This window comes from Notothenia rossii, assembly GCF_949606895.1.
Source record: "Notothenia rossii genome assembly, chromosome: 5".
NCBI lineage: Eukaryota > Metazoa > Chordata > Actinopteri > Perciformes > Nototheniidae > Notothenia > Notothenia rossii.
The window spans coordinates 40,495,400-40,507,712 of NC_136903.1; the positions used below are offsets into that span (position 1 = coordinate 40,495,400).

General features: G+C 43.4%; 1 protein-coding gene across 1 annotated transcript in view; it reads right to left on the minus strand.

Annotated features, from left to right (window-relative positions):
• tango6 (transport and golgi organization 6 homolog) overlaps positions 1 to 12,313 on the minus strand; it is a 39,594-nt gene that overhangs the window by 25,665 nt on the left and 1,616 nt on the right. Inside the window, exons 3-15 of the mRNA XM_079680482.1 lie at positions 12,177 to 12,299; positions 11,301 to 11,544; positions 10,993 to 11,099; positions 10,067 to 10,229; positions 9,559 to 9,626; positions 9,331 to 9,443; positions 7,749 to 7,925; positions 7,157 to 7,283; positions 6,623 to 6,823; positions 2,281 to 2,424; positions 2,011 to 2,127; positions 1,239 to 1,742; positions 1,097 to 1,136 (exon numbers count right to left, since the gene is read on the minus strand). Coding sequence (XP_079536608.1) covers positions 1,097 to 1,136; positions 1,239 to 1,742; positions 2,011 to 2,127; positions 2,281 to 2,424; positions 6,623 to 6,823; positions 7,157 to 7,283; positions 7,749 to 7,925; positions 9,331 to 9,443; positions 9,559 to 9,626; positions 10,067 to 10,229; positions 10,993 to 11,099; positions 11,301 to 11,544; positions 12,177 to 12,299 — 2,128 coding nt within the window. The remainder of the gene's footprint in view (positions 1 to 1,096; positions 1,137 to 1,238; positions 1,743 to 2,010; positions 2,128 to 2,280; positions 2,425 to 6,622; positions 6,824 to 7,156; positions 7,284 to 7,748; positions 7,926 to 9,330; positions 9,444 to 9,558; positions 9,627 to 10,066; positions 10,230 to 10,992; positions 11,100 to 11,300; positions 11,545 to 12,176; positions 12,300 to 12,313) is intronic.

Here is a 12,313-nt window from a genome sequence, read left to right on the forward strand (position 1 = left end):
GTTTTTTACGAGTCTCTGTATGTTGCACAAACACAATGGACTTAATGAAATCCACAGCAGAACAGAAGCATGTTTTAATGGCAGTGCTCTCATCAGTCTGACCACCGCCTTAAAGGTCCCATGTCATGCTTTTCTGGTTCTTACCCGTCCCCTTGTGTGTTATGAAGGTTTTTATGCATGTAAACGGTCTGCAGAGTCAAAACCCTCAAAATACACCCTGTAGGGAGTAAAACTCTAACACAGAAAATACCTCCCCTAAATGCCTCGTTCGAGATTTCTCATTTTCTTCCTGGGTATCGTTACGTAGGGATACCCAGTAACCACGCCCAGAGATATGGCCGCACCCTCTGCCAGCCTTTCACGAAACAAAGCTTCCCAAACCTTCCAGCGATTCATACCGGATATGTACAGCGTAGGCCACTGAAGAATTATGCTGTTTCTACTTTGTTTGGACCAGCGGAGATCCGGGTACACAACCTGTAGTATTCATTGTTTTTTGTGTATTTATGATGTTTAAAATCAACAAGGTATCTACCACGAATGTTTAAATGGGTAAACGTTTTTCGGACTTCTAAGTTGGGATGGCGGAGAAATGCTCTCCGCAGATCCATGCTCACAGTGTTATAAACCTTTTTCTTGCTCAATATCAAGCCACACTTACTGTTTTTACTTCGGCTGTGAGTGTTTGTGTGTGCTCAGGATGAGTTTCACTTGTTCTAGCTGTATCACCAAGCCTGTCTGCTCCCGCAGCAGCCCACAGCAGTGTGTGTCTGTGTGTGTGCGAGCAGCAACGAGCCTGTCAGTTTCTCGACCAATCAGAGCACACTGGGCTCACAGGGGGGGGGTCCGTTTAGGACAGAGAGTGAATACACATACTTTACAGAGATGCTGTATGAGAAACCAATGTGAGTTTGGAACGTTGAACAGTATAAATCTATTTAGTATACTTCAACAATGGAATTATGATCAGTAGAAATGGCCATGTCATGGAATCTTTAAAGGAACATTCACCTTCCCTGTGCACTGCTAGCTCATAAAAAAGGATGTGATGTCACCATTTAATGGCAGTTAATAACTGGATGTTGATCAGAGTGACCCTGTGAGGGAGCACAGATGCAGTCCTTCAGGGTGTCTGGCTGGTGTTGGATAAAATGTTAATCAGTATTTTTAGAGCAGAATAACAGACTAAATGCTGACACAAGAATAAAAAAGTCGAAGCACATAACCAAGCAACCCACCATGAGGACTTTCTCCTGCATCTGGGCAGCCTCGGGGTTCTGCTTCTGTACCATCAGGGTCAGGACCCTCAGAGCGAACGCTCGGGTCGGCACGTCCGGGTCACATGCCTCCAACAGCAAATCAGAAAAGGGCTTGACCGGAGGGCCAGGTTTACTGGTGCCAGAGGTCCTCCCTCCACCTCTGGGACTTGTTCCTGGTCCAGGCTCAGACTCAGGCTGACTGTTTAAGGGAGATGGAGGAGGGCTAGTCTGTGAGTCTGTTGCTTCAGTTTGCATATTTCCTTTTTTCATTAAAGGCACACTTTTGTTCTGTGACATAGTTTCAGGGTTTCTGGAGCGCTGAGCCTCAGAAGAGAAGTGTTCCGGCCGGTAGGCACCGTGAGTGGCTATGACAGCTCTGAGGTTGGATGCCAACTCCTGGATGAAGACGTCAGAGTGCTTCTCAGAGAGCGTCTCCAGGGGGGGGAGAAGTCTCCACATAGAAGAGTAGTCCTCTGCACTAAGCTGTAATGTTTAAAAATGGAGAGGTTGGTTGTGAGAGAGCAGGTTGTGAGGGAAACCCAGGAAAACATATGTTTGACACTGAAGATGATTCAGATCGTATTAGCCCTGTGCTGCCAGTGTTCTTTATTCTGATTGGGCGGCAGCAGAGATCCTACATGCAGTTGTTCCTTACTCTAACTACTCTTACTGTGACCAGAGCACATTTTCAGCTGCTAGTAAAAAGGGAAAGTTCCGCCTAAAATCAAAAAGACATAATTGTTTCTCTTACCTGTGTTTGGGTGAACTGTCCCTTTAACAGCAGCTGAAACTCTCCACCAGGGGTTATCATAATCATCTCACCGCAGTGTACATGCAGCCAGTGAGGGGGAATTTTACTTGAATTCACCTAAAAAACATGTTCCATGTCCTACAATTATACATGTATTAATGCATTATTAAATGTACCTGTAGTATTTGATATTCCTATTGCCATGACTATACAGTGACTATACATGGTGAGGTAGGCGCTGTTTAATGAGCCTTCTGTTGGTTTGAGTACCTGAGATCCAGACAGCAGGGTGGCCAGCAGACCCACCCCCATACTCAGCGTATCGCTCTCTACTGGGTTCCCCAAGCCTGGACCTGTGCCCTGATCCAGACCAACACAGGCCCTCTGCAGCAGGGAACCCATGAAGTCCACCACCTGGAGGAAGGACACACACAGTCATGGGCACAAATAACACAGCAAGAGATTCAGATGTGTGTGGGGCGAGGGAGGAAGGTAGGGACGTAGTTCTTTTATTCAGCCCTGGAGCTTTAATGTTTATAAAAAGAAGAAAATATGACCTTAAGCGGCTCAAATGTGTTTAGTACAAAAGTTAAACCTCAAGGGGAAAATTGTAGAAGATGAATGAAATGTAGGACCAAAAACTACAGCTAAATCTATAAGCATTTAGTTGCCTCACAATGATAGCCAAAAGGGAGCCTTCTTTCTCTGTAAACAGCTTAACTTATTGGGTGCATTCACACCTAATAGTCCGCTCTCTGGTGCGCACCAGACGACAGGGGCAAAACTCAAAAGGATTATAAACTTTAAACACAAGTCGTGTGCACGGAAATGCTGTTCAACCATTGGTCAGACATTAAGGGGGTAAAAACGCAAATCCCGGCAATTTCTACCGGAGCCTCCGCCATGGAGCATCGGCAGGTTATTCTCATGCTGCTGTTAATCTGGAGATCAACAGACACTAGCGGCCCTCGCATATGATTATATAATCAGACAACGTCCGTTAAAAAACATTATAACACATATAATGAGACGTTCTTCAGTAAGGAGGAGCGTTTCACCGACGACAGGTGTTCTTAATATTATGTAGCTGACGGAGCATTTTTACTTTACACGACACTGTTCAACACTTCATTCTGCTTCAGTCTTTAACTAAACAACCGCGGATGTCTTGAAAGACTCTTTCGCTAAAGATGTTGAAGATATCCGCGTTCTTGTGACACGTAAATACTGCGCTTTCCTATGTTTTATTGCGGACTGCGTTCACACCAGCAATGAACCGCTCCAGAGTTCGCAAGCAAGCGCTCCGAGACCACCTATTTTAGCGGACCAGAGTCCGGTTGTTTATTTCAATTAAGAGGTCTTAGACCCAAATGAACCGCACCAAGCGGCTAAACGCACCAGGGTTCGATTCAACCGGACTATACAAGGCAGGTCTGAACGCACCCAAATAAAAAAAATAAAAAAACGATTTAGTATTTATAGACCAATGTTGACATTTGTTGGAGAGTTTAAAGCTGTATTATACAGTTACAAGAAAAAGTATGTGAACCCTTTGGAATTACCTGGATTTCTGCATAAGTTGGTCATAAAATGTGTTCTGATCTTCATCTAAGTCACAGCAATAGACAAACACAGTCTGCTTAAGCTAAAACCACACAAACAATTATATGTTTTCATGTTTTTATTGAACACACCATGTAAACATTCACAGTGCAGGTTGGAAAAAGTATATGAACCCCTAAGCTAAAGACTTCTTCAAGAGCTAATTGGAGTCAGGAGTCAGCCAACCTGGAGTCCAATCAATGAGACGAGATTGGAGGTATTGGTTAAAGCTGCCCTGCCCTATAAAAAATACACACCAGTTTTAAATTTGCTATTCTTAAGAAGCATTGCCAGATGTGAACCATGCCTCGCACAAAAGAGCTCTCAGAAGACCTACGATTAAGAATTGTTGACTTGCATAAAGCTGGAAAGGGTTACAAAAGTATCTCTAAACGCCTTGATGTTCATCAGTCCACAGTAAGACAAATTGTCTATAAATGGAGAAAGTTCAGCACTGTTGCTACTCTCTCTAGGAGTGGCCGTCCTGTAAAGATGACTGCAAGAGCACAGCGCAGAATGCTCAATGAGGTGAAGAAGAATCCTAGAGTGTCAGCAAGAGACTTAAAGAAATCTCTGGCACATGCTAACATCTCTGTTGACGAATTTACGATATGTAAAACACTGAACAAGAATGGAGTTCATGGGAGGACACCACGGAGGAAGCCACTGCTGTCCAGAAAAAACATTGCTGCACGTTTGAAGTTTGCAAAAGAGCACCTGGATGTTCCACAGCACTACTGGCAAAATATTCTGTGGACAGATGAAGCCAAAGTTGAGTTGTTTGGAAGGAACACACAACGCTATGTGTGGAGAAAAAAAAGGCACAGCACACCAACATCAAAACCTCATCCCAACTGTGAAGTATGGTGGAGGGAGCATCATGGTTTGGGGCTGCTTTGCTGCCTCAGGGCCTGGACAGATTGCCATCATCGACGGAAAAATGAATTCTCAAGTTTATCAAGACATTTTGCTGGAGAACTTAAGGCCATCAGTCCACCAATTGAAGCTCAACAGAAGATGGGTGATGCAACAGGACAACGACCCAAAGCACAGAAGTAAATCAACAACAGAATGGCTTCAACAGAAGAAAATACGCCTTCTGGAGTGGCCCAGTCAGAGTCCTGACCTCAACCCAATTGAGATGCTGTGGCATGACCTCAAGAGACCGATTCAGACCAGACATCCCAAAAATATTGCTGAACTGAAACAGTTTTGTAAAGAGGAATGGTCCAAAATTCCTCCTGACCGTTGTGCAGGTCTGATATGCAACTATAGGAAACGTTTGGTTGAGGTTATTGCTGCCAACGGAGGGTCAACCAGTTATTAAATCCAAAGGTTCACATACTTTTTCCACCCTGCACTGTGAATGTTTACATGGTGTGTTCAATAAAAACATAAAAAAATATAATTGTTTGTGTGGTTTTAGCTTATGCAGACTGTGTTTGTCTATTGCTGTGACTTAGATGAAGATCAGAACACATTTTATGACCAATTTATGCAGAAATCCAGATAGTTCCAAAGGGTTCACATACTTTTTCTTGCAACTGTATATCGAGCCTTGAACTGAAGTCAGCAGTTAGACGTTCTTATGTCAGCATATCAAGGTCCAACAATGTGATCGGTTAGAATATAAAAAGAGAGTTGTGGGCTGGACAGCTGATCTGGGTTGTGAAGCTGCTGTGGAGTTAGTCAGTTTCACTCAAAGCCAACGAGGGAACAGTGACACTGACTAATCCCAGAGGCTGCACGGTGCTCACAGTATGTCCGGGAACACCGCACTGTACAAAGAGATAAAAGCTTTTTTTTTACAAAGGCAGACCTTAGAAGCCACCAGTACTGTTTATACGGTGAATCAGTCTGTAAAGATTGAGTACTGCAAACAATATTTGCTCTGTGACTTTGTTGAGCAAGCAAGAACTTCCGACGAGAAGTGCGTAACGCACTGATGTCGGGGAACCTGGATCATATTTTTATGAGGAAACCGTTTCAGGTTCTCTTTCGGTTGCTCTGCCTCAAGTCTGTGTGATTAACAGAATTTCCTGATGAACAAAAAGCTTTACTTGTTGCTAAGATGTTGCACATTTTTTTTAGATCTGTTGATTCATAACCCAATTGGATAATCTACATCGTCTCAAACCTCAATGACTTTGAGAATTCAACTCTACTGCAGCTAGAAAGATGTGTGCAAAACCAAATAAAACCCTCACAGATAACTTTAAAACAAATACAAATAATAATTTGAACTTTTTAACTGTTGAATTATACGTTCAGGTTAATCAACTGAAAAACCAATACAAAATAAAATAAATTATACATTCATGTCTACATTTAAATAAATAATATCAAAATAATAAAAACCAATAAACAAGATCAACAAACATGTTGCATTGCACCGTCACAACCTGAAAACTCCTTAACATATAGCCAACAATTTGGTAAAACATATTCAACATATTCCACTCAGTTAAACATTAAAGGCTGGCCCACCATCATGGTCCAGAAGTAACAGGAAATAAATGTTGAACTACAATTTAAGACCAAATTAAAATGTTTTGGCCACCATGGCAAATGCTGGTAGGGTTGCTCATGTCATCTCTTAAAGATGTTTTGCAAGAAACACCAGCCTGTTTACATGGTCTGGTTTCAGAGATGAGCGCAGGCGGGTGACAATATTGCCACCTGTACTGAAGACTAGGGCTGCTCGATTATGGCAAAAATCATAATCTCGATTATTTGGGTCAATAATTGATATCACGATTATTAAAAAAATCATTATGTTTTTAATAGTTGATTACCCTGAACTTTAAGTATAATTCAACTGAAAAATGAAAGAAAAAAAAAAATTATAAAAAAATAAGCAATAATAATAATAAAAAAATTATCGTTTTATTTCGATTAGGTTCTTTTCGTAATCGTTGCAAGCCATAATTGTAATCACGATTAAAATACGATTAATTGAGCAGCCCTATTAAAGAGCACAGGTTTTGCAGGTCAGTATTTGTACTCTCACCTGTGAAGGTTTCCTCAGCAGCACTGTGTGCTGCACACACTCCACCATCATAGCCAGCACCTGCAGCAGAGCCAGTCTGTGGCCCCGCCTCGCAGCAGCCCCCAGCACCTGCTGCTCCACCTCCAGGAGAGTCATGGTCAACACCCCCAACTCCTCCTCATCCTCCTCTTCCTCCACTGCAGCTGCACAGCTGGCCAGCCCCTGCAGGAAACACAAGGTTAACTTCTGCACAAGTGGAAAGAACAACTAACTGAAACTAAATCTACACATTTCTAACTAACAGCAAACTCAAATTTCAAATTAAATCAACAACTAAACAGATTTTAAACTGAGTGTAAAAATAAATAGAAAGTAATGAAAAATGAATAAAATCACATAAAAGCTAACCTAAAAAAAGTGGGGTTTTAAAAGTGATTTAAAAGTCAGTAAAGAGCAAAGACAGAGTTTGCAGCCCTGATCTCCTCAGACATGCAACATACTCTCTACAAAATTAAACAATGTGAGAATGTATTACTCTGGATAAAATGTCTGTACCTGCAGCAGCTCCAGGAAGAAATCTCCGGGCAGGTCCGAGTCTTTGAGTTCATTCAGCAGCTGCATCAGAACCTCCAGCCTCCACTGCTCTCCGGACATCTTCTCATACAGAGCATCGTCCTCCTCACTGCCACATGGAGAAGAAGAGAGGTGGAATGCCATAAATAAAGGGTGGCTCTTTAACCAATGCTGATTGGACCAAGTCACAGTAAATGTAATGTCCCATACTGATTTATGTATCAAAGAAATATACTGTTAAAGCCAAGGCTGTACCTAATGTTTTTTTTCAATACATTTACATTTTGCACTTAACAAACATTGGGATCACACCATTTGGAAAACAAACCAATGCATCACCACTGGAATCTAATTCTAAAAATAGCATAATGCTTATAATGTTAATGTAGCCTTATCTTTATCTGCAACTGTTCAGAAAGGCCATGTAACCCCTAACAGAAAAAAGCTGCACAGCATTGGAATGCTGTAGAGTCTAAATGCCAAAGATAGCATGAAGCTCCGGAGCGTCTCACTGTGGGGTACAGCCCTGCTTCACCAGAGAGACCCCCCCCCCCCCCCCCCCCCCCGTCGTCACCTGCAGCGCTCTCTGCAGCTCAGCCTGGCTCCTCCATCACTGCCGGGGGTGAAGAGCAGGTCCGCTGCCCCCCCGCTCCTCTGTCCCTGCAGACCTGAAAGCTGCCTCAGGGCTGACAGAGCTGCAGACGGCTCAGCGTGGCTCAGGTACCTCAGCAGAATCTCCTGACAGGGGGCGCTGTGGACAGCAGAGCACGGCTCATTTTCACATTCAGTTATGCAACCTTAACATTTCTGTTGACCTTTTTCCAAAGTACATATCATTCCTGCCTCGCAGACTTTCTGCCAGCTAGAGGAAAAAGTTAGAGACCTGCACAATGCTTCCAGCTGCCACAATTTCATTTTTAAACATTTGGCAAAAATGAAGATGAGGAAACATTTACAAGATTCATTCATATTTGAAGTCAAAATACTGTCAAAATGCCAAATAAATTAGTAGAGTGCCAGTGTTTCATGGGAACAAAGACAGAGGGTGTTTCCCAATGTCGAGGAAGGCTCCTCCAGAGCCACTATTTCAAGGATGCTACGTCATCGAGTCCCGCCGAAGGATTGTTCCAATGTCCAGGCTCCTTGGAATTCTACCGAGGCCGGCGTCCTTCGTTGCGGGACATTTCGAGGCTGCACATGTGTAGACTCCGTGGGCTTAAAATCCCCACAATGCTTTGCGCACGGACCAATTTCCAAAATCTTTGGCGGAAAATGTAATGCCTCTCAAATTACGCACACCTGCACACTTGCTAGCCTGTTCCACTCTTCGTTTTCTGAGGCTGGGAGGTATTCTTGCCTCGTTTCTTAAGGAACTCACTCGGAGGTACATGTGCTACCAAGCAAGCCCCCTCAACATTGAGAAACACCCAGAGTCACAGAGCTGCAGCCTACATGTCAGGTCAGACAACTTGTGGTTAGCACTATTAAACAATGAGGACAGCAAGGGACATTTAAAGGTTTATGTGCTCTACATTGTGCTGTGGCTAATGGCTCTCATTCAATTATTGCACAACTAGGGGATGCCATCATGAATCAAATAATACATTAATTAAAACAAATATAAATATATATATATAAACTTAACACAAAAAGTAAGGAAATGTGTGTTTGGTAGAGTATTTCTTTGTTATAACAATGCTTTTTGGCAATACAGGTGAAGGGCAGTCACGGCAGGCTCCTGGCAGCCGTACAAGACCGGAGAGTAGCTGCTGTTTGGCATTGGCAGAGGAGATTTGTCACATTCTTCATGGGCCCAACCGACATACACAGCTCTGCTGATCATCCCACAAATGCACGTGCCTCACAAATGCGGCACCATTGGAAAGGTAACAAAACAGGCTTTCCAACGGTATAAAATGTATGGCCAAGAAGTATTGTGAGAACAAAGAAATAAGCTACTAAACACAAATGTTCTTACTTTTTGTGTTAAGTTTATATATTTATTTTTAAAGAAACACAAGACAGGTGATACAGAGCACATATCAATGCTTAAGCAGAAAAATTATAATAATTTTAGTGGGAATTTGATACACATGTGTTGTGTTCATACTGTACTGAAATGAATTGGAATCCATGTAACAGATGGGAAATCTTACCGGAGGTGGGACACATTCTGCTTGGTGAAACAGAAGAGTGTGAAGACAACAGGAAGAACCTCCTCCAGAGCTGTCAGCAGGGACGCTGATGGACTGTTCCCAACAACCCAGATCTGACAGAGACACAGGAGCAGAGAGCATGAACTCACCACGGGGGGGCTACGATCATCACTGTGACATTCAGGTTCCTGATGGTATTGTTTAGTGCATGCCTTCAGGTGTCCTCACCTTGTACACATCACTCAGACACTGGGACAGCTCACACTCCTCCACAGCAGCTTGGGATTGACCCTCATCTGGAAAACAGACATAAGCATCAGTTCAGCTCTTATCATGCATATGCTGTGTGTGAGGCCAACACTACAACATTTATTAGCTGCGTATCTTGAGTATACATAAGATACACAGCATGTGAGCTCAAAAGCCTTCAGGTGAAAATATGTGATATCTCTTTTGTTTTTAATTCCATTTCCCAATTAATTATTGCTTGTACTTAATAAATAAAGATGTACAGGTATACTTAAGTTCATTGGGTTAACCAATACCAACCATATAAACAACACTACTAATTTACTCTCTGAACATAGTATGTGTCATAGTGTCCTTGGTCAAGATACTTAACCCCAAACTGCTCCTGTAGGCGGGCAGTCTGCGGTATTCAACTGTATGCAAGTCTCTGTGGATAAAAATGTAAGCTAAATAATATGTGATGTGATGTACTGGCCATGCTACTGACTGGAGGCGGGGGTGCAGCGGTGGAGGGGTGAGAGCAGAGGAGTGAGCAGGTGCTGCCGGGCCGCGCCGGGCTCCTCCTGCACCAGGAGCAGCAGAGACCTGGTGGCCACTCGCTGGAACTGCTGGGCCGTCAGCTGGTCCTCAAAGTGCAGGAGGTCAAGGATCTATAGACGGAAAAACCAAAGCAGCCCTTCAAACAAACAAACAAACAAGTGTACTTGATAATAGCTGTTCTTCATGGCAATACATTCACTGTGTTAACATGCACTGAAGCAGGACGACGGACGAAACACAGGAAGTCTACACACGTCCTAGACCGCTTTCACAATCAACTCCACATGCAGCAAGGCTTTTGCGGCCTTCAAGTAACGCCCATTTTTGCCTTTTAATAGTCAGTGAAGCACTGCATGAAGACGATCACAGGAAACCCTCCAGCAGCGACTCCATCAACCAGTTAAAAGAAATAAAACAAATGTGTTGTGTGACATCAGCAGTACAATTTAACAAAAAAAAGGCTGTCATTTGGTTTCCATACCCCTTGTGTTTTAACAATGCGAAGCATCAAGTCTTGGTGAACAGCATAATGATAATGAACTTTATTTGTAAAGGGCCGCTCCAAGAAATATTTAGATTTATGTTTCTCTCTTTTCATGCTTCTGGCTGTCGCAGTCTCTTGTCTCTCCCGTTCTTTTGTGCCTACGCATGGGTACAAATGTCTGGTGAGGACCGCACATTTTCCTGTCAAGTTTGCTTTTTATAAAATCGGAAACATTGCTTGGAAATTGCCGTAACCCATCTTTTGAGCGCGCGCCAGGTTTATAAATGAGGCCCCAGAACAGTGGTTATAAACTGTAAAAATGCGTTTAGAGAGTAAGAACAACTTTGCAAATGTAATGTAAAAACAATCATAGTCTCGCTTAGATTGACCTGAGGACAGACGTGTGTGAAGTAGCTGTCTGCTGAGGCACACTGCTGGGGGGGGGTCACCAGGATCCAGGCCACAGCTTCACATTTCCTCCAGTCGGTATCGTCCCCTGCAGGACACAAACAGTGTTCTATCAGTCAGCAGGGGAAACATCATGTCTATTCTATAGGAAGTTTCAAAAGGAAAACTACTCAAACACAGATGTTTTGCTTTAGTGCTGTTATTGTTCAGGTTGACTGGTTTAAATACACTACATTAGGGGGGTGCTATTTATTTCTCTACTTGATTCTTTTAGACTTTTGCTCCTCACCCATTCCTCCCTCCAAGATAGCTCTGACTACAGCCTGGACCCCTTTAGGCTGCATCAGGCGCTCAGACAGCAGCCAACCACACAGACACCTCAGCCAGGCCGGAGCTGATCTCAGAGCTGACCCAGGAGCTGATCCAGGAGCTGACCCAGGAGCTGATCCAGGAGCTGACCCAGGAGCTGATCCAGGAGCTGATCCAGGAGCTGACCCCCTGGCAGATCCTCTGCAGCTTCCCACTGCAGCAGACTATAGAAGGGACATTACATATAAAACACAGCCTCACAGGCCTTTGTATATATGTATATATAGGGCACTCTAAAAATCTTCCATGTGGGGGGGGCACAACACAATATAATAATTTCAACTATTTATTTACTGTGTAAATGACCGCTATGTTGTATGCATGGTTAGGGGCTGGCGTAGGTATGGGTGTGACGCTGCGAACCCCAGAATCATAACAACTCTTGTTTAAACTGTTGCCGTAATCGGTGTCGCAAAAGTATCGAGCGACAGGGTCTAGTTTGTGCAACGGGATTGATTGATGTCGCACATTTTTGCACCCTCGGTGAGTTGAGCGAGGTGTGTGACACTACAGAGACTTTGTTACACGTCTTTATTTGATCCGTGATTTAATACATTTGTGGTTTATCTGAATGCTTTGTACTTGTTGTGATGTTTTGTAATGACAATTAAGTACCTATGTTTGTGTTTATTTTTCACGATGCTTGAGAGAGTATTAAAGGAACTACATCCCTTGAGACTCTGCTGTGTTTATTACCGAGAGCAGCTACATACTGTTAAAACACATCAACCACTTATTCCAGCACAGTCTCCCACAAACCCTCCTCCCCCGCCCCACCAAACATAGACATGCCCACCTGTTTGGGTCCACCCTGGAGGATCAGCAGCTCCGTGATAACGATTGGCTGGTAGATTTTTCTTAGAAGCTTTTTGAGGGCCTCCTTGCAAGTTTTACATTCCTCAGGACTGAGGTCCTGCATCTAAAGTTTGCAAT